Source organism: Zonotrichia albicollis, chromosome Z (genome assembly GCF_047830755.1).
Source record: "Zonotrichia albicollis isolate bZonAlb1 chromosome Z, bZonAlb1.hap1, whole genome shotgun sequence".
NCBI lineage: Eukaryota > Metazoa > Chordata > Aves > Passeriformes > Passerellidae > Zonotrichia > Zonotrichia albicollis.
Window position 1 is genome coordinate 77,308,351 of NC_133860.1, and position 24,745 is coordinate 77,333,095.

Here is a 24,745-nt window from a genome sequence, read left to right on the forward strand (position 1 = left end):
GCCCATAAACTCTTGAACTTTTGTCTGGATAAAATAATTGTTGCAGTCTTACATATTTAAAATAATGTGAAAACAAACGTATCAAATAATGTGAACACTGATATTCAAGAACTGAAATAACTGAAAATTTTCCAGTTTGAAGTTATAATAATTTAACTTTAAATTATTTAACTGGTTAATAAATAAGTTTTTAATGTAACTATTTATATGTATATGCATAGATATATATGTATCTACATATATTTATGTGTGTATGTATATATATAAATTTATATATCATATGTATAAATTTTTCACTTTATGTATAGAAACTTGGTGTTGACTCTTTTGTTATTGTTTGTGGTGCTTGAGGGCTGATTCTGCTAATTGCCAAGTAGATTTTGTTTCAACTAAAATAGTAGTGGAAATTATGATGAAACAGGGTAGTTTGGAGGACTAAGCCTTCAATTTGTGTCGTGTCTGTGATCAGTTGCTTGTCTGTGGTTTGAATGTATGTATCTCAGAAGACAAAGTGTAAAAAGAGAGGGTTTTCCCACATCTGTGCATTTGTTTCGTGACAGAGATGGTTTTGAGATGGTAACTAATGTTAAAAAATGAGATTTTTTGTGGAGACAAAAAGCTTGCAGTTGTTTTAACTCACATAATTGGAATTACGTTTCTAAGCCTCCTGGAAGTTAATTATCAAAAATTATGGAAGTTCATTATTGGAAACAAAGATACTGAAAAATAATAAATAATATGTTATGCTTAAATCAACTTTATTAATTCAAAGTGAATCTCTCTTTTAAGTTCCTGCTGCCACATTTCTCATATCTTGCACAATAAGCAATTCTATATAATCCTTTCTTCAAAGAGCAACAGCAAGAAGAAAACTGCACAAAATAATTTTACTTATGTGAAGGTTTAAAACTCTGGACCCATGATTGGGGAATTGAAATAGAGAAGCATTAAAACTTCAAAAGAATGCTCATGTGTTGAAAAACACATTTTTCAGCTCAGATAATCAGTTACAAGAGGTACCATTGCATCAGGATTTAAATAAAATGGAAATGAACACTGTTGAAGATCTGAGAAGAAAACTCGAAAGTCTAGAGAAAATAAATTTGGAATTAAACAATCAACACTATAAAGAGGTAAGGAGTCTTTTTGTTTGTTTGCTTTATTTTACCCTTAGAATAAATGTAATTTATTCTAAGGGTAAAAATAAAATTAATTTCCTCAAATGCAATTTGTTTCCTTGAAATAATCCTCTCATCAGGTGAGTGAAAATCACATTCAGAATTTGGAAAATAACAAAGTAGCACTGTACAGATATCTCATGCCTGTCCCTAGGAACTGATATCACTTTTAGGGTCATTGCTAAGAGCTGAAGGTGTGTGTAAGAAACCTGAGCACTACACAACAGTACAACCATGCAGGAGAATATTTTGCACCTCCAGCTTTGGAATTCTCAGCATAAGATGTGGTTTGTTTGTCTGTTTGTCTGAGTGTTTTAATCCCAGTAATTCCAGAGGTCCATTTTACAGAATCACCCCACCATTGATGGAGCAATGGGATCAGGACATGGGCAAGTCACTGTGTAAGAAGCAGCAATCCTTAAACAAATGGATAGGGAGCAACAAACTTGGTTTATTGGCTGTATTTAGTAGGAAACCGATGAATGAGCATCCACACCAGATGCCCCTAAAAAACTGATAAGAGCAGAATTGTTACTTATATCAGTAATAAAATTCAAACTAAAGAAAATTTTAATGAAGCATTTTCTCACTGCTACTTCATTTAGGTACCAGTTTGCCACAAGAGCATCAGGGAAATCCTTTGTAATAGGGTTAAATTATTTCCTATGAATGGAGCATGCATTAAGGATGCTGCTGCTTTGTAGATGTTCTGAAGAAATTCATGTTTTACTTTCCAGCTTCTTGAGTTCTAATGGCTTGAATGTGGTTTTCTGGGTCTAGTTTTTGGCAGCACTGACTAGACTATCTTTCTTACCCCAGATAAGAATCCTTTTTGAAGCCTTTTCTTTGTTTTGCTTGTTGTTTAATAGCATTCTGCTTGACTGCCGAACATCATTGGACTGAAGTTTATGTTTACATAGTGAGTTCCTAGGTGTCTGATAATCTAATATCCCAACACAACTGCTTTTCTAGTTGCTAAATACAGTTACCATAAAATTGCCTGTGGAATATAATTGTAGCTTTTCTTTTCTTAAGGCAGAGCATGTTTGGAAAAACAGAGAGGTACATTTTAGGTACATGAAAATGATCTAGGAACAGGATCAGCATAAAAAAAAAAAAAAGTATCTAAAATGTGTGGTTTCAAGACTGTATTTAAAAATCAGATGGGATAAGATGGCAGCTGTGAATGCAATCTCTGAAATATTTATTTTCTAGATGTCTCGCTATGAAAAAGAAATACTGCAATTAAGGTTGGAACTTGAGAAAGGAGAACTTCTTCGTCAAAATCTGGAGAGTGAAATGAAATTTGCTAGAAAAGAAGCTAATTTACAGCTGTATTCTGCAGAGGATGAACTGTGTGATGCAAAAACCAAAGTTATGGAACTTCAAGGTAATTTTCAAAAAAAAAAAATCATGGCCAGAGGATATACCAGTCCCAAGTCATTAAAAAAGCAGAGATTGCACAAGGTTTTACAATTACAGCATTCTTTGAAAGTCTCTTATTTTCTTATTTTCCCATGTCTTACTCATCTGCTTCTATAAGCTCATAAGAGTTTGCAAAACCCTTGCTGTCTCGTATGAATTAAATATAACCTGCTATGCCTATCAATACCTTTTTTTTTCTCTTGCTCCTTACCCTCTGTTATTCCTTCCTTCAGTGTGTACAGAATTGTAATTAAGGAGTCCCTCTCCCCTTCCTGCTTATCACTATGTCCAGCAGTTCTTCCTTTTTATTTTCAGGGGGAAAAAAATAAAATCAAATCCTGTTTATTTGTTTACACTCTTTCCAAAAAGCTTTTTCTTTCTCTCCAGGAGTTTTCATCGTGCTGCTTTTTTCTTTCACCTTTTCAGATATTTCTAGCTTTTTGTTGCTCATATCTGGCCTCTTCATGTCATCTTTGGTTTTGTTTAGTATGTGGAAAGGAATGGTTTAACCTGCACATTTTTCCCCTGCTAGTTTTGCATTCAGAAACTGAAATTATTAATTCTTCTCAAACAGAAAGAGATTTCTCACTCTTAAAATCTGGGGAGAATTTTTTTTTTTTTTGTTACCTAAGTAGATAAAATGCTGTTTAAATTCAGTACAGGAGATGTATTTGTGAATCTTTGGTGTTCACTGAAAAGACTGGAGCACTCCTGAACTTTGTAACCTTACAAGGATGGAAGGAGACTCTGAAACTTGAAAGTGCATTTATACTGCCATATTTTTTAAAAGATAATAAGAATTCTGCACTTTCATTCATTTGGAGAACACACAAATTACAAAAATCTTGGTTGGTTTAAATTTCTCAAGCTGTTTTTTGTTTGGTAGGCTTTTTTTTTTTTTGTTAGTTTAGTTTAGTTTAGTTTTGTTCTGTTCTTTGTTGGGTTTTTTTCCCCCGGTTTTGTTTTCATTGTGACAAATGTCAAACCCAAATAGTTGCAGTCTCATTTCTTTTTCAGTTTTTAACTTACTGCTTCTTCTTCCTTGTCTCTTGGAGCCTTGCTCACCTCGTGTGGTGTTTTTGACACCATCTCAGCTTAACTTCTTGGACAGAGCATCTCACCTGTGGCCTCTCTTTATATCTTCTCCAAACTGTTTTTCTGCTGTTCCTCTTGAGGTTCGATTCCTGACATCTGACAGGTCTTTTCCATCATTGTGTCCACTAATTCTCTGTGTTTCCCCAACATGTCTCTTCTGGTTTTCTCCCTCTTCTCCATCTAGGAAGAAATTTCAGAAGAATGGGATGAATTTGAAGTAAAAACCTATTAGAAGTGGTGATCACATAGATGCCAACATAGCTAGTTGTACTCAGCAACATAAAAAAAAAACCAACATATTTTGACTGAGTTTGTGAAATGAAGCAAAGTTCCTAGTAAAACTCCTTTTAGGAAAAGAGCTCTTCCTTGGCATTTGCGCTTTAACAGAGAAGTAGATCCAGTATTTTCCTATCTTGGGGCAACCATTGGGCTGAAGATTTAACTCTCTTGAGCAGCAGTAAATTTCCCCAGAAAAGCTAAGCCTTTGCTCATTAGCCCAACCTGCCTAAGGTTTTTCTAGAATCATTTTCATGTGGCTGGTGTTTGTCTTTATTGATACTTAAAATGAGCTTGAAATTAATTGCTACAGACTCAAGTATCTCATAAATATTTGGAAATAAGCTAACCAAGTGTTGCAGAAAAATGTAATTAAGTTATTAAGTTCCCTATGCTATAGAGGCCTCACTTGAAAGAGTTGAATTTTTATTCCTTTCCAAAGGGAGAAGAGTTTAAACTTGTAGAAATCTCCAAAGCATTTCTATGTCCTTGTGTGAAAGATGCTGCAGGAACACAAAATGTGATTGTTTCTCTGTAGTGAAACTGGAAGTGTTACTGTTCCAGTGTTTCACAGGATATCACAATACACAGAGGAACTTAAGTTGATTATACTTTTTTTTTCTGAACATGCTAATTTTCAGTGCTATTTTTCTTTTTCTCTTTCTCGCTTTTTTTTTTTTTTTTTTTTTTGTAAACAACAGTAATCAATGACAGACATCAGCAAAAAGCATCAGAGATTGACAAAACAGCTCAAAGTGATCAGTGGCATCTTCAACAGGAGCAACAAAGATGTGCAGTGGAGAAGGATAACATCCACAGAGTACACCTTGCTGAGCTAGAATTCCTCATTAGAGAAAAAACTGAAGCAGAAATGGCTTTTCAGGTATGATGTATTAATAGATGGAAAGTTCCATGAGATGCTGGCTGAAAGATTTTTGGTGCAAAGTGTGGGGTGGGTTGGAGTTTTTCTGGTTTAAGGGGGGAAAGAACCCCCCAAATAGATAAATACTGCAGAATAATTCTGAAGATTACAGAAGTAATGAAGTTACAGAATTATGAAGGTATTACACTTAGTGTGTAATGCTGGTTTGGGGCTTTGATGGAAGGTGTTGTGCCTGTTTGTCATGGTAAACACCTAACCCAAGTTATCAGTACACAGTGGTAATGAAAAACAGAGGAGCTTGTGGACGGAACCTGATGTCCTTCTCAAAACAAGCAGAAACACAAGACAGTTTTTATTCAAAGCTGATCCTTGTAAAGCTGGGCAGGATATCGGCTGTGAAGAAGCCCACTTTTAGGTAGAGTTTTCCTTTTTAAGTTGCCAGGGGTAGCAGGGTAAGCTCTGAGTTCTGGCCAACAGAAGTGGCTGAGTTAGTTTGAGGAGGCTCTGGAAGGGTATTGCCTTCTGTTGTGTACAGTGTTTTATAGGAGCTACCTTCAGAGAGTTTAATGCTGCATCAAAAACCAGTGTTGAAAAAGTATGCCATGCTCTGTCAAGTGATGTTTGTCCTTGAAAAAGGACAAAAGGAGCAGTGTATGGCTCAGGACATTGTGTTGTCTGTCAGTCCCCTGGCAGTGTTCTCTGCTAGTGGTTGTAGAGGAAGGGGTTTTGTTGGTAAATGTATTAAAGCTACAAAATTGTAGGCAATGTAATTAGCATGAGTAGACTAAGATTGCCATGAATACATCTAGCTACACAGGCCAGAGTGAGCTGTAGGGTTTCAGAATCTTGATGTCACTGAACTCAAAAGTCTTTCAGGACTTTCAAAACTCACTGAAATGAAAATGTGATTCACTGGTAGGTGCCAAACCCTAACCTGCCTCAGTAATAAAAATGTTAAATTTTTCCACTTTGCTTTTGTAGCTGTTCGACTGCCCATCACCCTAGAGTTATGTTATGTATAGTTATAAAATTCTAGGAAATAAAAATTCTTACATTTGGGCTTGACTGCATTGAAAGCTGAATTAATTTAAACTTGTCAGATAAACATCAGAAAAGTTTGGGTTTATAAATTATGACTTTGCATGCATTGCAGTCTTTTGTGTTGTGTATTTACAGGCCTAGTTTAAATCTCCTTTAGTTATTCTGAGTTACAAAATGAAAGCTAAAGAGATTTAATTGCGGTCTTAATAAGTTCAGAGAAGTGGGATTCTGAGCACGTAGGCAAATCCTGGCTGGAAAAACTGCAGGTCACAAACCGTACTTCTGAACTTGGCTGTGAAAATGCTGAGGTAGGCATGGGAGCGGAGTCATGGAGTATTGAAATGTGCCTCTGGAACGAGCACACAGGAAAAATCACCTTCTCTGCTTTGTGACAGGATCTTTTGGGCGGATCCTGGCCCGGGATAGGAGGGCTCGGATTCGACAGGAAGGGCAATAGCATCGCCTCGTGGTTAGGCAGGAGTCCATAGCCCTTCACGGTTTTTTCCTTCAAAAACCTGGGAGATTGTGATGTTTAAAAAAAACCAACCAACCAACCAAACAAACAAAAAAAAAAAAAAAAAAAAAAAAAAACCCCAAACAGCTGTGTTTTTCATGAGCAAATATTATGGGAATAGTATTCAATGGTCATATCACCTCCGAAAAGTTCAGAAATTCTTCAAAACTCTGAAATCCTGCAGCTCATTCTGACTTGCTTAACGAGCTTGACATACTCACGACAATTTTAGTTTTCTAATGTTAATTATATTTCTAGTAGAAAATGATTTTAGATTTTTTGTAGTATTTCACAGCAAACTACCTGCTACTTATTTCACATTCCCCAGTTCTAATTTGTTAATATTAGGAAGATAAACCTGATATTTCTGTATCTTTCTAGGTATAGAGTAGAAATGTTAGGAAATGTAGAAAACAGTTAATTTTTGTTTATTTATTTATTTATCTTGCATTCTGAAGGGAAGAAAACTGTCTTGCTGGACATTCAAAGCTAGAGGATTACCTTAAACTTAAATGAAATTCATATGGAGAATGGGGATTCTGTAGTAGTGATTTCATGGAGCTGCAGTGTCCAGTAATTGAAGTAATGCTTCCATTACTTCCATAGTTCAATTTCTGTATGCAGAAATTGAGTGGGGACCAGATTATTTTATTCTACTGAGGACTTCATATTTCATAAGTTTTTAAAGTAATTCAGTTTCTAGATAGTAGCAAATCCTTTTCAGAATACCAGAAATCAAAATTATTTAGTCTGTCAGACTAACTGTTTCTAAAAAACATCTGATTTGAAGTTTGAGCAATCAAAATCATAACAAAAATGTCCCCTGCTGGGGGACAAAAGTTCACCAAATGCACTCTGTTTCTATCATTGCCACGGAGCTGGGAGACAGAAGAGATTGGAAGGGCTGTACTCTTTTAGGGAAAGATGTCCTGTGGAGATCTGGTATTGATTTTAGTATTACCACAGAAGATCATGTTCACAGTGATTTTTTAGGCCAACATAGATTTCTTGATGGTGAATCAAAAGCATGTCTGCTGTTGGGTAAACACTTCTGTTGACATGTGCTGGCGTTGTAGATTTTAAAATTCTAACATCATCTTCTGATGCAGTCTCCATTTCTCTGTTGAACTCTCAACTGCAATACTTTATCATAGAAAAAGTGCCTCTTGGCATATTTATCTATTCCTTTACCTGTTTACCTTTAGAAAACTAATGCTGCCCTGCAAAGCATTGCCAAGAAGCTGAAGGACATGGAGGCAGAGAACAATGGCTGCGCCAAGGTGCTGAGACTCCAGGCCAACACTCTGGAAATCAAGAACAAACGGCAGGAGGGGCTCCTCAAAGAACTGGAGGTAAAGCTTTCTGCCTGCTGCTGGGAGCCTCAGCAAGCACTGGCACAACTGAGCAGTCTCATTTCTGAGGGGTGAAACCTCTGAGTCAGGCTATGAGTGCCCTGTGTTTGGTTAACAAAATGTGGAGTGTCACTTCGCAGGAAATGTGGATGCGCAGGTGAATGCTGTGAGCCCGACCTGAGAGTGGTGTTTGAACTGCCGACGGAAAGGGGTTTATGTCACTGGGAAAGCAATGTTAGCAATATAGAGGTATAGAGGAAGTATTTGTGCAGGATTTATGAGTTTTAAAAAATTTTTTATTTAAGCATGTTAAGCAGATAGGTCTTGTTGGAGGAGGCAAAGCTTAAGCCTTTTGGCTGGTGCTTTTGTGGAGGGGGTTTGGTGATCTCAGTGCTGTGACTTTTTCTTTAATAGGCCTTCCACAGATCTCTGTTTCTCAATTATTTCCTTTTGTGAATGTGTGGGCTTATACAGAGTTTAAATTTATTGCCAACAGCTTGTATGTAAATTTTATTTATTTATTTATTTTTCAGTTAAAGTTTCCCTAACTGAAGTGCTTAGAGTTAGGATTCAGTCTCACATACTTGCTACTTTGCTTTACCTGTCCAAAATCAATGACTTTACTTGTATCTGTGTAACCTTGAGTGTCTTAAATTACTTTTAATATTAATGTCCTTTTCTTCATCTTTGTGGCATCACTTGAAGGCAGAAGTCATTTTGGGGTGTATTGTTCTTTTCAAATCAATCATCAGTCAAAGTGAGATGATGTTTTTGATAGGAAACAATGTAATTAAAATTTCATGTGAAGTTCTATTATAGCAGCTCTATACTGCTTTTGCTCAAAACCTTTTTTCAATTGAAATATCATGCCCAGGCATTTATGTAGAGACATGTATCTGTGACTATAAAAACTGTAGCAAGAGCATAATCCTACATCAATTTCTTTAACTAAATAGAAAATATTACTTTAATATTCTGGATATGTAATGATTTCCTTTCATTTGTTTATTGACATGAGTTTTCACAGTTCCAAAGTGCAAGTAGTTCAGATACCAGAGGTTGGTTTATGGACACCTAATAAACTGAACAAATAAAGTTGTCTTTGCATGATGTTATCATCTTTCTGGACTTAGATATTTTTAAAATGTACTTTTAGGCATCTGCAGTGAAAATAAAGGAACTGGAGGATGATGCTGCAGCAGCAAGACTAGCACATGCAGAATGTAAATACACTACAAATGTCATGCAGGTAAACTTTTGAATAAATATTTGGTAGACGTTTGCAGTAAAATAGAAGATGGACTTGTAAAGGTGCAGTCTTCCAAAAATGTTAAGATTTCCTTGCTCCAGTGAAAACACTGAGTAGATGTTTTTGCAATGATTGTCAAGACTGTAAAAGGTAATAGAAAAACATCTCCTTTATTTCCAGGGAACTGTCAAGTTAATAGAATCAAAATAAAATGTCACATTCTTATGTTTTAGAATTCAAAGTAGCATTGAAACAGTGAGGGGAAAGGAAATATTTCACAATAGTTAAACTGCTAAAATATTCTGTCCTATTTCTCTGGATTTGGCACTTAGGTAATTTCAGAGATAGAGTGTACTTGCCCAACTTCTCTAGGTGTGAGATATTAATGCACCCTGAGACTGCAGTTCCAAATGTAATTATTCAGAGTACATTTCAGCTATTACATCTGCTGTTACCAGAAAAGTTTGAATATATGAAAAAATGCGATATGTATACTTGAATATTAAATTTTTGTATCACTGAACTGTGTCACGCAGGGTTTGATCCATTAAAGCAATTAGGATTTATTAAAAAAAAAAGTGAAAAACCTGGAAGATGATTGCTGAGTGATCTTGTACTGACTAACAGTGGAATTTTGAAAAACTAAATGAGAAAACAAAAGGGAATTTCATTATTATTTTCTTATTTTCTGAGGAACACAAAAAAGCATTTCCACTTCTTCAGTCAGCTATTTTTTTATTACTTTTTCTAAGTACAGGCGCTTGGATTTCTGAAGTGATGATTAAATAAATAATGATGATGCAGGTTTTTTTATTCCTTCTCTACTTTTACAACATACAAAGGGAAAGGTAACATTCCTGGAAGTTAGAGATTTATCTTCTTTGGGTGAAGAACACAGCAGGTTTTCTTCCTTGTTTATGTACATGAATAGGCTCCACATGAGCTTTGCTCTGAGTGCAAGTGTAGCTTTTACTGTTTATCCTACACTTTTATGAGCCTACTTAATGAATAGAATTCCCCTGGAAAACTTCAGTAATATAAATAGTTGAGATCAGGAAAATCCAAACACCACACAAGGACAACAAAATGTGCTTTTGGTCAGCATATCTATTTCTCTCTGTTTTGAACTCTATGTATTAATACATTTCTATGTGTGTTCAATGCTTTCTAATTCCATACAGAATTAATAGAATATATTAACCTGTAAAAAGCAGAACAGAGCAGTGAACAGCATTAAAGACCATGGTAGTCTTTCCTAACTTCCCTTAACTGCTTTCTTAACACTTGGTAGTTGAGAATTGAAGAACTCGAAGACCTTTTGAGTGAAGAGAAGCTCCGCAGAAGAGAAGCTTTGTCAGAAGGGGTAGCAAGGGAAGATTTCAGAGAGCCAGTAAATACTCTTGAGACAGGAAAAAAAGCGTAAGTTTCCTTTTAAATCCATTCCAAAATGGCAGTAGACAGCTTGAGTACAACTCGTAGTTTTCTACAGCTCATAGAAAATTCCCTGCAATTTTCAGTCAGCAGAAAATTCTAGGGTAATGTGCCAAACCAAGCTAAAGGTTCAGAACCTGGCAGTCCATTAACAACAGGCCCATATCAGTAACCAAAGCTATTGTGAATGGTACAGATAATAACTGGCCTGCTACAGATTATTTGCCAAACCAAAAATTTTGAAAATCATATTTATGGTAGGGTCCAGCCTCCAGTAGTGTTTGGGGTGAGTGTAGGAATAGATATCCAGTAGATATCCTAAAGGTGTCCAATTCTTATATTATTATGAAAACACTGTTTTCCACTTCAGTGAGTCAGTTGGATCTCTAAGACTCCTGTCAAGAAGTTGGGTATCATTTATAGTGGGTAATCTTTGTTTTCAACTTTTGAATGACTGTAGAAAGCTTTAAATGGTTAAAAAATATTGAAAAGTGTGAGAGCACAGGAAATCTCTTGGGATGTTTCCTGCCTCGCACAGTCTGCTGTGCCTGTGGCAGCAGAACTTGCGTGACCTCTCTTTCAGCGTAGAACTATTTGGGTCTGTATACACAGGTGTTTCTTTTGACTTACTCACACAAGGAGTAGTGGAGAAGGAAAAAAATCAGTTTCCCCAGAAGAAAGGAAGTCTGTGGCCCGAGCAACTCATTCAAGATTCATGATTATGGACATGCTTTTAAGATACCTAAAACTTGAGCTGGAAAAACCTTTGTCAAAATTTGCAAACATCATTTTTAAGCAAGCTTTTGGCTTTCCTGATATCATGCCTAAATACTCAGGCAATCTTTTAAAATTCTTCCTTGGATTCCCTCTCTGTGCTTCTGTGTCGTTTATGCTGTTGTTTTGCCTTGTAGTTTCCTCATCAGCTGCCTGCTTAGTCATGCCAGGCTCTTGATATATCTGTTTTCCTGACTGACACAGTACAAGAACAGATTAAAATTCTGGGTAGCTTGCTTTCAAAGTCAGACCAGAGTAGGGTCAGGCATGTGGAAATCTTAAGAGCAAGAACTGTACTTGAAATCAGGGCTGATGATGCAAGATGTGACATGGTCTCTCTGAAGACAGCTGTTGTGCTAATTAAAATATGATGAATTCTGTTTGTTATATGTAACTTTGAGGCCACATCCAAATAATCTTATGAATTGCATGACACCAGGCTTGGTAACTGAAAATATAACCTCTTGAAAAATCTTTCTTAGAAGGAAAATAAATTTCTTCATTCAATTAAAAAAGGCCAGCAGCTTCAGGATCCATGTGATGTGCTAAAGTGGTATCTGCCATATCCATTGATTATCATTTAAAATAACATAGAGCATTCGCCAAAAGTAATTTTGGTTAAAGTATCTTTTTTGTGGAAACTTTCCAGTTCACCAAGACAGCATATAACCTACGGTATGGAATGGAAAGACAAGGTTGAGGCAATGAGGAGAGCTCAAGATCCCAACGCCACATTAGTGGTTCCTCCAGACAGCTTCAGCCTGCATGAAGGTTCAATAGTAAGGAAAAAAATCCTCAATAGTAAATTGTAAATACAAATAAAAAGCGCTCAATAGTAAGGGAAAAAAAAGTGACACACATTGTTTAGGTGTTTTAAAACATACTGTCAAAATATTTACTGTGGTGAGGATTTTCTGTGTTTGCTGTGCTGAGCTGCGGAAGAACTCTGCCATTCTCTCACCCTTTTTGTTCTTATGTTACCTTTAAAAAAAATTACTACATGAATAAATGTAGCCAATGACTTGGAGAAGCTAATTTGAAAATATTTTTAAAGTATGGGTAGGATGTAATGGCATTCCTAATTAAGGCATTTTGTAGATGTTGATTATCATATCATGTGAAGCATGTTCTTTCTACCTAACCTTTTTGTCAAGTTTCATTAGCTACCATTGTAGAAATGCTTATTTCTATTTCATACACCTTTTTAGTTTTAGTGCAAGTATTTGACTGTAAAAATTGCTTGAAAATGGTTTCAAACTTTCAGGTGGAAAAGCAGAGGGGATTTTTTTGTTGTTGTTTTGTGTTTTACTTGTTTTGCTGTGGATTTGGCACATTGGATGTATTTCGCTGGATTATTTTCTGAAAACTTTCTCCTCTTATGTGACCACTTTGGGCTTCTCTACTGTCTTTACCCAGCTGCACCTTGAATAACAATTTTGTCATTGTTTTGCATAGCAGCAGGGAAAAAGGAAAGTTGTCAGCATGTTTAGAAAATCTCTCTTTTCATAGTGTGGTAACATTTGCTCTCTTTCTACTCTTAGCAATATAAATATTTTTTTGCTGGTGGCTTGGAAAATTCTCGTCTTTCTCTCTCAGAGCCCTGAGCATGGAAGGTACATGAGGTCTGTTCCCTGTGGACAGGAGCAGAGACCTGCATCAGAGAGTCTTCAGATTTGTGGGTGTCTTTTGTTCAGTTGATGGAATGATTCCACATTTTTTCTCAGTGCTGTCCACTGCCCAGGCAGATCTGTGATTCAAAAGCTGGAGACAAATAAAATCAGGATCTTCTTTTTTCTTTCTGGGAGAATAACAGCTTCTTCCATGCAAGCATTAATGTATTAAAAGACATTTGCTGGCCTAGTTAGCCTGAAAAAGTAATTTCATCAGGCACAAAAGGAATACATACAGAGAAAAGCAACTGTCTGCCCTAACTACAGGCATTAATGTTTGCTATTTATAACTACAAAACACAATTGCAAGCTGAAAATATTTTACTAAAATTCTTGCTTAATCTAAAGTGCTTGCTAGCTGTTGCTGTGGCAGGAGTTTTCCTTTTTATTTGTATTCCTTAGTAAAATATATGACACGACAAGAATTATGGACAAGATTCCATTCATGATCAAGATTTCTTTTAATGGAAACAGTATTTAATGGTAGACTCAAAATCAATGTTATATTATTGAAAGGGTAAAAAATAAAGGGTTGTCTCACTGTCATATTCATAGAGCTGGTTGCTTTAATTGTTTTACTCAAAGGATTTCAAACCACAAGACAGTCCTGAGCAGGTGATAAAAGTGTTCATTTTTGGAAGAGTTGTATTAGGGGTTGCCATATGAGATCAGGTATTTATTGCCTTGGATGGCTTTGCATTTTCCCAAAGCTGTTTGTATTTGTTTGGAAAGCAGAAGTACCTGTATGTGGTCCTGTTTACTCCATTAAGACAGCTCTGATTTTGCTTCCCAAAATGAAAAAGCAGAAGACTGTAGCAGAAACTAAGTGTAGATAACATTTAATATATTGCTGTTAGTCTCTGCTATACCTATGCTTAAATTGTGTGAAAATGCCAGTGTGTTCTCTTCCATTCATTTTCCCCTCCTGCTTTCTTGACCTGTACAGTATTTTTCCATATTTTATACCATTTTTATGCTTCCTGAATATGTCCTTTCCAGTCTAGTCTGATAATCTTATATTGATCTCTGACTGTACTCATACAGCATTTGAGAAACAGCTTTCTATTATCTTAACTTAAAAAAGTTTCTAAGGCACTTATATGAACTGAAAGTATGAACAATTGAATTTCTACTGCATGCTGTTGTTGCTAAAATTTCTTTTTAATCAATTTAATATACTACTGATTAAAATCACTGTAAATAAATGAGGCATGGCTTGTGGAGTTTGACTGATGGAGCTGTAGGCCCATTTTGGCCAGCTGATTAATCAGATGTAATACACACAAAACAAATTTTTAAAGGAATTTAGAGTCTATGGTGCTGCCAAGACAAATGGACAGTTTTCTGTGTGCTGTGCAAGTGTTGGGGCACAATTTGGAGGCACCTCAAGGTATAAACATGGGTGAATGAATTGCATCCACTAAGAGCATGGAAATTTTTAGCTGCCAGGTCATGGTTGTGGCCCCCACAGGACTGGGATTTACTCACATACTTTATTTACATACTGTGTCTAACTAGATAAATTTTGTGAAATCTGTTTTCTTACTCTCCTGTAATATTATGCAATATTATGGCTGCAATTATTAGAAATGAAGTGAGGAATTTTGTAAAGCTGTGAGAATGAACCTCGAGGGCTTGTTTCCAGCTGTGCTCAGCGCTGCTACCACACACATGATGCATCTCTTTTGATTTTAACATTGCCTAGCTACAGCAATTAATTTTTTTCTTGTGTTCCAGAGGGAGATGTCCATCCTCCTGAACTTATACCAGACCCTGGCAAATGCCCAGGTGCTTTCCAGACAGACAAACGTCCCCCTGGAAGAATTACCTTGGACAGAGCTTTGTGCACTCTTGCATGAGAATGTTGAAGCCCTGGTCTTGAACTTCAACAAGGCCAACCAGAGGGTGAGCGTCCCCAGGCATCAGCTGCCTCTGCTGAGCTCAGTGACATTTATTCACACTGCAGTCTCGTTAAAAAGGACTGATATTCATCCCCCCAAAAAAGGATTTGGACACTAACAAATGAGCACCATTAATTATGGCTTGTCCACTGCTCAGTTTGTTGCCAGGGGCATTTAGATGTGAGTGGAGTGTGCATCAAGTCTCCCAGTTCCACCATCTGTGCAGGATATTCTGAAAGGGCAATCTGATAGAAGCCACAGGGACCTAATTAAAAGACAATAAATTCATCTTACTGATGAAGAAATTCACTGAACATAGTCATTTACAGTCATAAATCAAGTCTATATTTTACTATAATCCAGAGGCAAAATACACTTTCTCAAGGAATATCACCTTTTAATTATGTGTTTATGATTCAGATGTACTATTTGAAAGAGTGCCAGTGAGGGTTTTTTTTGTTTAATTGTAACTTTGGATTATGACATTTTTATTCAGAAACAAACAGAAATACCTATTATAAAACATGTCAGGATCTGTATGAAGGAGGAGCTGTACTTCTCTGAAAGGTTTTGAAGCAAATGAGCTTACATGGCGTTTCTCCCCAGAAAACCTTGTGGTTTTAGGAAGGAAAAAGCCCCTTCTAAAATAACTCAGCTGGCTCCAGAGGCTAAGCTATGCCTAAAGAGCTCTTTAGGGCATCACTTTGTGTTCTGGTTTATTTCTCTTTTGAAGTAGATGAGGAAAGAGAAGGGAAGGTGAACACTGTTGGCAGTGTTTGTAGGGCTTGTGTCTTATTGTTGCTTGCTTTTTAATTAAGGACTGTTATTAAGACTGATTGTGAGGTCTCTAGGGTTCTTCTCATGTACTTAGCAGCTTTTCTGGGATTTTAGACTGTGCTAAAAAAGCTTTTTTTTCCACACAATTCAGTGTGATCTATCTGGAAGTATCTTGATATTTTCTAGGAACAGAAAGTCCAGGTGTGTGCATTTGGGGATCGTTGTTGGCTTGGTTCATTCCTCCATTTAGCTTGCATGAGAAGTGCAGTGTTAAACCACAAGCATGAATCCCTTCATATTTGTTGAAAATACATCATAAACTTATGAGCTATTTCTAAGGAAAAAATTCTCTGTGCTAGAATTCCCTGAAATTGTTTTAAAACTTAATAATAATCTGGAATGTCTTGACTTTTCAACAAAAGAAAAAAAAACCACAAACAAACAAACAAACAAACAAAAAATTTAAGGCTATGTTTTAATTATTGTTTGCAATCATCACAAACTTCTCAAAGATATATTTGGATTAATAATTTACTAAAATTTATTACAATCATTAAAAAAAAAAAAATATGTAGTGTCTGGCTCAGGTTTCCTGCCTGAAGAGGGTGACAAGGTGGTAGAAGATAGCAAAACCGAAACCAAATAAAATACTTTGTTTCAAAATATATTTCAGTTTTGTTTTGAGAACCAAGTAATTTATCTGTCATGAAAGGGTTTTACTTAGTTTTAATAAAATATTGAAAAAACTGCAGTTTAGATTTTATGCTGGAATAGTTTGTGCTTAACTTAAAGTGAAAAGGTAAATAATAATTTCTTCTTAAATGCTTGTCACACAGATATCTTACCTAGAATTTATTTGCAAGCACAAGACTGACACTATGAACGACCTTCAGCAGAACCAGGAGGATGCTTTGGAGAAAATGTCTGAACAGTTAAAAGCACAGGAACACTGGTCGCAGAAAGAAAAGCAATATCTTGAACAGCAGTACTCAAACGCCCTTGCAGAAATTCATGCAAGATCACAGGTATGGTGCTGTGAACTTCTAATTTTTTTTTCTTTAAAAACGGAATGGATTATTTCAATAGTTTAAGCCTCTTAGCAGTTAAAGGTCAATTGGGAATTTGGGAATTTTAGTATACATTTAAAGTTTAAAAAAATCCAAAACCAAACAACAAAACAACCCATCCCTGTGCTAATATTAACATCACTTAAAATAAGAAATAAATTACTTTGATGAATAATTTGTTGAAGAGAATTTAGTCTTCAGGCCCAGCTGAGAAGCCTGATTTCATGTGCAGATAGCTATATTCTTTTTCTGAGAATGTTAAAGATGTAAGATCAACTTTGCTTGTTTTAAGAATTACTGAGAGCAGCAGCTACTTTTTCAGCAGCACCATTTGCAAAGATTGTATAGAATAACAATAATGTGGTATCACCTGGGGATAAATTTAGTTACGTATGTACTGACCCTAAGAGCAGTGGTAGATTTCAACAGTGTTAAGCAACTCTGTTTTTCTGATACTACAGTGAGGAGTGGCCTAAAAGTGTGAAACTGTCACTCCTTGTTAGATGAGTTATTTGTAATCCAAAATGTTCCCTGTTATTCCACAACCACCATTTACTATCTTTATCATCACACTCCTTCATACCTGTTTCAATTAAAAGCATAGTGAATAAAGGAAATAGATGTCCCTTGTTATTTGTGAGTTACTGCAACTTACTTTACAGAATAATGCTGTATTTGATGCAGATTTCAGGACTGGAAATCTTTGCATGCTGAAAAATTCAATCTGTCAACTTTCATGTTCCAGACTTCCTTGTTTTTCCTCTCACTTACACTGGCTTTCTGCTTGGTACAGCAGTGTTCTCTCTGAAATTGGAGGATGTTATTATTATTGTTAAGTCAATTAATAGAACTGTATTTTGGGCAGACAGGTGGTGTTGGACCTTCTGTGAACTGTCACGGTGTTGGTGGATTGTTTTCAGAAATCAGGAGTCCATTTGCAATTGATTATCATGTAAATTTCCCTCCTACCACTGTTTTTGTTTCATACATCTTATTCTGTAATTGTTTACTGGAAGAGACAGTTTCATCACGATTATTACTAATGACTTTTGCTCCTTTAATGCATCATTTGAATGGCAAAGCTAAATTTTCTTTTCATTCTTCTCTAGTTAAAAACCATGTAGTTAATGTTTTGTCCATTATAGTTTGGTTTGTTTCTGTCGCAGGAATGTGAAGAAACGGTGCAGAAAAACAGGCAAAAACTCTATGGCCTTGAACAACTCTCTGACAAACTGGCCCAGGAAAACAATACCTTGAAAAATTCATTATTAGATGCTTTCAAGGCACGCTCATTCCTGCTGGCAGCCTGTGCACTGCTATCAGGGGCCCTGTGCTCTCTCTACGCCCGACTGTGCGCCATGTCTTGCCAAAGAGACATTCTCCAGGAACAGGTGAACCAGCAACAACTATTGAACCACAAGATCGTCAGCCTCCTTTATGCTCTCCCTGCTGTCATGGAAAGAAACCAGGACGCAGTCAGGATAAGGCAAAGAAGAGCCAAGAACCTGGCTTATGTGTTCCGAAGAGCTGTGATTGTAGCTCTGGCTGCCAACAGGCTGAGGGGTCTGGCCCGATATTCTTGTACCTTTTTCGTCTGGTCAGACGGGTGCAGAGGAAGCCCTGGAATTCAAGTTTGTCTGGGAGAATCCAGAGGCAGGCATCCTGTGACACGTAAGTGAATGTTTTTAAAGAGTTACATCAAATTGCACGCTTAGGGAATAACAAAGAGGAATATTATTTTTATTGCTGGGGCATAAAAACATATTTAATGACATTTTGACAAATGTTATTTATGGATTTATGTTTTTTATATTGCTTGACAAATGCATTTCTCTCTAAGAGGAAATGCCTAGTCTTAGGTTAATAATTGCAGGTAAAAGTTCACTTATGGTCATGAACTCAACACTATTTGATATTTTTGATATTTGTGTTATGGATTTTAGAACTAGGTGCTACAGCATCTTCCTTGTGGTAAATATCTTGCAATGTTCCTAAACGATTTTTCCTTTTTTTTTTGGAAAAGGTATTTCCTCTTTTTTTAAAAATAATTTTTAATATTTATTTCCTAAAAACCCACAAAAATTGCTTTCTGATTCAGGTAAAATATTAGCATAGGATTTCAAAATTTTCTTTAGAGATTATGTCTATTTGCCCCTTTCTGTTGCCAGATCAGTTTATATTTCTCTCTGCAAGGATAAATGGTATTAAAAATGTTTTGCAAATTAGAAGATTCATTTACTTTTTTTTTTTTAATGTCATTCTGGAAGCATGCCTCAAACAGTCTAAATTGTCCTGACTAATTTCTTGTTTATATGCTTATTTTTGGTTAATTTCTTAAAGAGCTGGAGGTAGCAGTGTGCCATGTTTTTGTGATTTATTTATCCTGCTAGCTGCACTTCTGTTTCACAGGTTTTGGAGAGGAAGGAGTTGACTGTATTGAAGCAATTAACTGGTTGTGTAGCTCTAACCTCTATACTGCGATGATCAATTCTATCTCAGATCTGGAGGGTGTTCTCAGCAACCAAGGTAATTTTAACTGTATATTGTTGTAGCAGAAATATATTTAAAAATAAGTCAGGGTGGTCATATAATTTCCATTTTTATGATTTTATCTAAGCTATTTTGTTTGGATAGCTCTGAAGAGATATTTCTGAATATTTATGATAGACACCTTTGACTAGAGGTTATGTCCTGAGCTAGTCAATACAAATTTAAGTGGGGCTGTTTCCCTAAAAGAGTAATTTTATTGCAGGCTAAAATAATAATCCTTTTCTACATTCTCTGAATGATCACATTTCTGTACTGTTGGAACAGATTAATTTTCTTAAACAGTTGATAGGATATTTTATCCTTTCGGTATATAGAGGCCATGGAAGCAGAAGGCTGTTTCTGGAGTTTATTTACAGTAAGAACTGATACAGGTTCCCTTGATTCATCTGCATTTACGCCACCCCTGATTATTTATTAACCTGCAGTTTTAGAGTCCCCACATTTTTGTCACAGAAAAAAGGATAGCAGAAGAGGGATAATTTATGTGAATAAAGGGAAATAGCAGGAGAAAGACAAGGTGATGCATTTTCCAGAAGCCTAAACACTAAATTGGTATAAAAGTTGGCGTTGAATCAAGTGTGTTTAGATTCAGTTTCAGGCACTTTCTTCTTTGATCATGCTCTTTTCAATAAATTGAATTCATATCCTTTAAAAGCAAAGTTTGAACAATGTTTCAGATTCAGCATTCTGTGTTTCAGAATATTTACAGGTTCCATCCTGTATAAGTGAAAACGAACGTGATATTACAAGAAACGGGAACTAATAACCTGCTTCATGTTTCCTTTTTGTTGTTTTTTTCTTAAAGATTCAGAGGTGTGGCTTTCTAGTAACTCGCTGATCGGCACAGCCAGGAACTGCTTTGCAAAAGTGATGGACAACCTGAGCGTTCTGATGGAGACAGTTCAAGGGAGCACTCGTGGGTGCAGAGCCTTCCTGGAGAGGGACTCCCTGATAGACAGGCTGGCTCGTGGGCTCCGCAGACTAAATGCCCAGGCCCTGGAAGCTGGATTGCATGACAGACTGCCCAGCACAGTAAGCAGACTTACAGTCCTCCTTCATGGAAACAGAAGGTTTACAGCAACAGTGAAGCTCCCTTGATAGCAGCATGTATTTTGTTTCAGACTGGTCATGAGTCCATGACAGTGAAGTGCTACTATATGGACACTCAGAAGTTGATTTGTCACACAGTAGGGTGTGAATCGGTCTTTTCTTTTATTGAGAAAGAATTTTTGGAGGAGGTTTAGTGTATCCAAGTAAAAGATTTTTTTTTAAGTTCGATCAGATCTGTATTAGCTTATAAGCACAAATTTGCTTTTGACTTGATGTAAATGTTAAGGTTGCTTTTTATTATTGTTTTCTACTTTCTCGTGTTTACCATCCTTTCTTTCAGTAAAGATAACCTTCTTTCCTTTAACCAAAATGAAAGGATAAACTCTTTCTCTAATAATCTTTTATAGTAAACCTTAGGTGAAAATAGTACTTCCTTTTAAACAGAATTTGCAGTTACCCTTGGTAAGTGACAGGTTCAAACTTTAGTCCTTGTGTATGTCTTTTTGAGATGGAGGAAAAAATTATGTTTTGTCTTCTTTTTCTTGAGTCTTAAATATTATTTATTTTATTGCTAAAATAGCAGATTTTATAGCCCATCAACTTGTTTTTGTTTGCTGACAGAGAAACATAGCAACTTTGCAGCAAGAAATATTTGAATTTTCACGAAGGCTTCATGCAGCAGAAGTAGAGTCCCGCTCACTGTACCTGCAGCTTAAAGAATGCCGATGGGCTTTGAACAAGATGCAAAAAGATGCTGAAAAAACCCACAGACTGCAGACCCAATTAAGTGAAGTTCAGCAAGTAAGTGCATTTGATTTGGAGGCTCTCTTGCTTAAAAGAGATTCTCCTTTCTACACATTTTTTGATTTGTGTTCTTTTGGAAAACAAGCATCAAATTGATTTACTTTCAACAGAATTTTCCAGAAACCTTGCCTTGTAAATGCCACTAAATCAGAAGACAGATTTATTTAGAAATATCTCTTTTCCACTGGAGTTATCTTTTGATTTGTAGAAGGAGGTATCCTGTATAAATTAGAGTTTGGTCTTCAGCAATCCAGGTTTTCCCATTTGCTGGAAATGTTGATCTGATTTATATATCCTAAAAGAAGATTTCACTTAACAGAATAAAGTCAGTGGGAATGAGGGTATTCAATAAGAATGTTAATGAAATATAAACATAGCAGTTTAAACTCTGTATGGATGTTGATGAATGTTATAATAAATACAAAGCAAATTTTAGCAGGTCTGTTTCCCTGAAGAAGTAACTTTACGGCGGGGGGAAAAAAGCTTTTGTCTATATTCTCAGTAGCACAAAATTCCCCTGAGCCTTTTGCTGTTGGTGATTGACTTACTGAGACACTGTGGGTTCCCTAACCTGAAGCCTAGTTGGTAGAACCTGTCAGGGGGTCCCAATCCAAACACTTCTAAGCAAAGAATATCTGCTAGATGATGTCTCACCCATTGTCCTTCCTGTTCTTAGCTAGTAAAATGGATTTTTTTTTTAAGCTCAAAAATATCTAATAATCTTCAGTTTTGTTCTTAACAGGTTTTATGCCCTTAGTGGTTTTGGACTGTTAGATGAAAATTATCACATATTAGATTGTAGTTGAAATGCAGATGACAACTTTCTTTGAAGAATTATTTCTTTCTGGAACAGTTTTTGGACAAGAAGGACAGTCCACAAAGGTGTTTACAAGGGTTAATAAGCTCTCCACTAAAATTCTGAACATTGATCTGCATATTTTTCCTTCTAAATACTGAAGTTTTGCATCCCATGGTGTTAATTAGAATAGAATAATGAATGGCAAGACTTTACATGAATGTTCTTTATAAAAAACACAGCAATTAACTGGTTTGCCATCTTATTGTTCAGTGATGTCTTCATGTTAAAAAAACCTCAATACTAATCATAAGCATGCATTTATTTTAGAATTTGATATGTTTGCAAGTGGAACTCACTCAATGGTAGGGAAACCACTGAGTATAGTTTCAGAATCAGGCACAACTTGTTTCTCTTTCCAGAACATCAACAAAGACAATGTACAGGAGGAGTTACAAAACGCTTTGCAGTGTGAGCATGAGGCACAATTACTTTTACAAGAGCACCACCAACGGATTCAGGAGCTGAGTAATAGACTGGAATCACACGCATATTCTGAGCTGAGTAAAAGCCAAGTATCTCCGACGGTAAGATTATTCTTCTTATAATATATATATAAAATAAATTCTTCTTATACCAGAGTATTACTATAAATTCTTCTTATACCAGAGTATTACTTTTCATTAAATAAGCCAAATAGTGCAGTCCTTGTGTAAATAAAATAACAGGAGTAAATACACACACACTACTAAATACACACACATTACAGTCTGCTGGAACTTTAGACCTCTGAGAAAACACTTCAAAGACTCCTTTAATTTTTTTTTTTTTTTAAGCTAATGGGGTTTTTTTAAAAGTTTAAGAAAAAGTCTTCAATGGGGGTTTGTTTTGGTGTTTTTTTTTTTTTTTTGCCTACAATCATTTTGTTTTCTAACAAAACAATATTTATATGCAGCAAATATACTAAATGCTAGGGGGGTTCTGGGTCAGTAATGCTTTTGCTAGGAAATTCATAAAACCTTAGGATGCAGTGGTCCAAATCTACTTTACAATCAATTTATCCTTCACATTGGTAAGTAGCAATGGCATAAAGTGAAGTTTATTTGCGCTACAGAGTAACTCTGCTCTCTGTCTGCTGGCAGGGCCTCCCTGATGCAGCAGAGGAGCTGAGGAAAAGAGACCAAGCTCTGGATCAACAGGAGAAACTCCTGAAAGAAATGGAGCAGGACCAGAAGCGGCTGTGGGATACTCTCGAGGAGGCCGAACGTGCCCTTGATCAGGGAATAAAGTGAGCCCTGGGGCCTGGGGGATGTCACTTAAAATGAACAGAAATTTAAATTCCTACTTCCAAGGGCAGGGCTTTAACCCTGGACAATGTAAGATTAGAAGAGAAAAGTACATCTATCTCTTTTATTTTTAAATTCAGGGATAGTCTTCTAAAAACAAAAGTGTTAGTTCAAAGTACTAGGGCATCCATTTGATGCAGTTATCCCATAATAGTTCTTCAAATTCTGGGTGCTGACATAACTGGCAAAAAATACCTGTGCTGTCTTACTGATCTGACATATCTTTGGCAGATCCTTAAAATTCTGTTTATTTAAGAAATTATTGTTTGCTCTCTGTGTTTCCATGCCAACTTTTCATAGACAGATACAATTTATTTATAGTAAATACAGAAGCATCACCTAGGGTACGGGTCTTCACTGTCGGAGAGACTGAAACCCATTTTGGATCTATGCCTTTCCTGTGGTACAAGATAGACCTTCCTGCTGATTTCAGGGAGTTTTGGATTTAGACCTAATCCCCACACCATTTACACCATAACCTGGAGAAGAAGGAAAGGCTCAGGCACCGGTCTTGAAAAGATTGGTAGTCAAAAGGAACCCCCCTGACTTGAAGTTTATTGCTAACTTATTCTTATGCCATTTGAAAAAAATAAGTCTTTGCAGGCTTTGTTGTCTAATACTTTTCATAGTATGAAGTATGTGTTATGAATATTGTTGTTCCATGGTTAGGAACTAAAAAACTTTTAGTTAATTAAAATTTCTCATCATACCTGGGATCATTCGACTTCTGAAGAACAATATCTGAGAAGCTTTAAGGGTTTTATGCACCAGGGAAATAATGCAATTTGTATGGTCACCAGTTAAATGTTAACAAGCTAATTAAAATGACAAATGTTATTTGGTATGATTTGATCAAATCAGGTGTCACCTGCACAAAGATTTGTTCCAAAAAGCTTTCCCTTTCCATCCTTCCCCAATCTATTTTGGGCATTTCAGTAAAGATCCTTCCTTGAGGCCATATATATATCCAGATGTCATGGTTTGACCCGGAAACAGGATTTCTGGGATGCTGTGTGGATGGGGCCAATGAGTGCTCAGATTTGAATATTGCCACCTGGCCTAACCACTGGGCAAATGGGATCCACCTCCGAGAACACAGGGTAAAAGCAGGGCTCTCCCCCTGGAAGCTGCTCTTTGGATTTGCGGTGGTGGAGGACTGGCCTGGTTGCTGGCTGGGCTGGGGGAGGGGAAAAGCCATGTGGCCCGGCCCGGCGGAGGTAGGCCTGGTCCCAAGGGTGGAAGGAAGGAAGAAGAAATGCAGGGAAGCAATGGGCAGTCTGTTCCCCCCCCACCTTGGAGACAGACAGAGAGAGTGCAGCCGGTGTTTGGGTGCCGTTACCTTGAAAGCAGTAAACATGTGCTGGCAGCAGGCAGCCCCGCTGAGGAGATGGTGGGGGGGGTGCAGCCAGGAGTCCAGCCACTTGGAGGAGTTTTTAACCCTTTCTTTGGACAATGAAAATTTCACAGAACACTAATCCTTCCTAGACGAGAGAGATAAGAGTGGAGGAGGACGAAGGAGATGAGTGAGTGATGAAGGTCTGGACGAGAGAGAGAGACTGAGAGATG

General features: G+C 36.6%; 1 protein-coding gene across 1 annotated transcript; it reads left to right on the forward strand.

The window, feature by feature from the left end:
* The first annotated feature begins 7,662 nt into the window (after positions 1 to 7,662).
* Positions 7,663 to 21,794, forward strand: LOC113460574 (coiled-coil domain-containing protein 171-like). The gene is made up of 8 exons (XM_074533630.1): positions 7,663 to 7,764; positions 14,626 to 14,793; positions 16,403 to 16,591; positions 17,800 to 18,304; positions 19,043 to 19,159; positions 19,989 to 20,215; positions 20,855 to 21,034; positions 21,780 to 21,794. Exons 1-8 carry the CDS (start codon positions 7,663 to 7,665, stop codon positions 21,792 to 21,794), a joined length of 1,503 nt encoding a protein of 500 aa, XP_074389731.1.
* The last annotated feature ends 2,951 nt before the right edge of the window (positions 21,795 to 24,745 follow it).

What these genes read in the sequence shown, in the direction of transcription:
- LOC113460574 (XM_074533630.1), top strand. Translation starts at nt 7,663, where the DNA reads ATGGAGGCAGAGAACAATGGCTGCGCCAAGGTGCTGAGACTCCAGGCC. An exon ending in TCAACAAGGCCAACCAGAGG is followed by an intron (nt 14,794 to 16,402) that starts GTGAGCGTCCCC and finishes CTTGTCACACAG; the next exon opens with ATATCTTACCTAGAATTTAT. An exon ending in ATGACAGACTGCCCAGCACA is followed by an intron (nt 20,216 to 20,854) that starts GTAAGCAGACTT and finishes GTTTGCTGACAG; the next exon opens with AGAAACATAGCAACTTTGCA.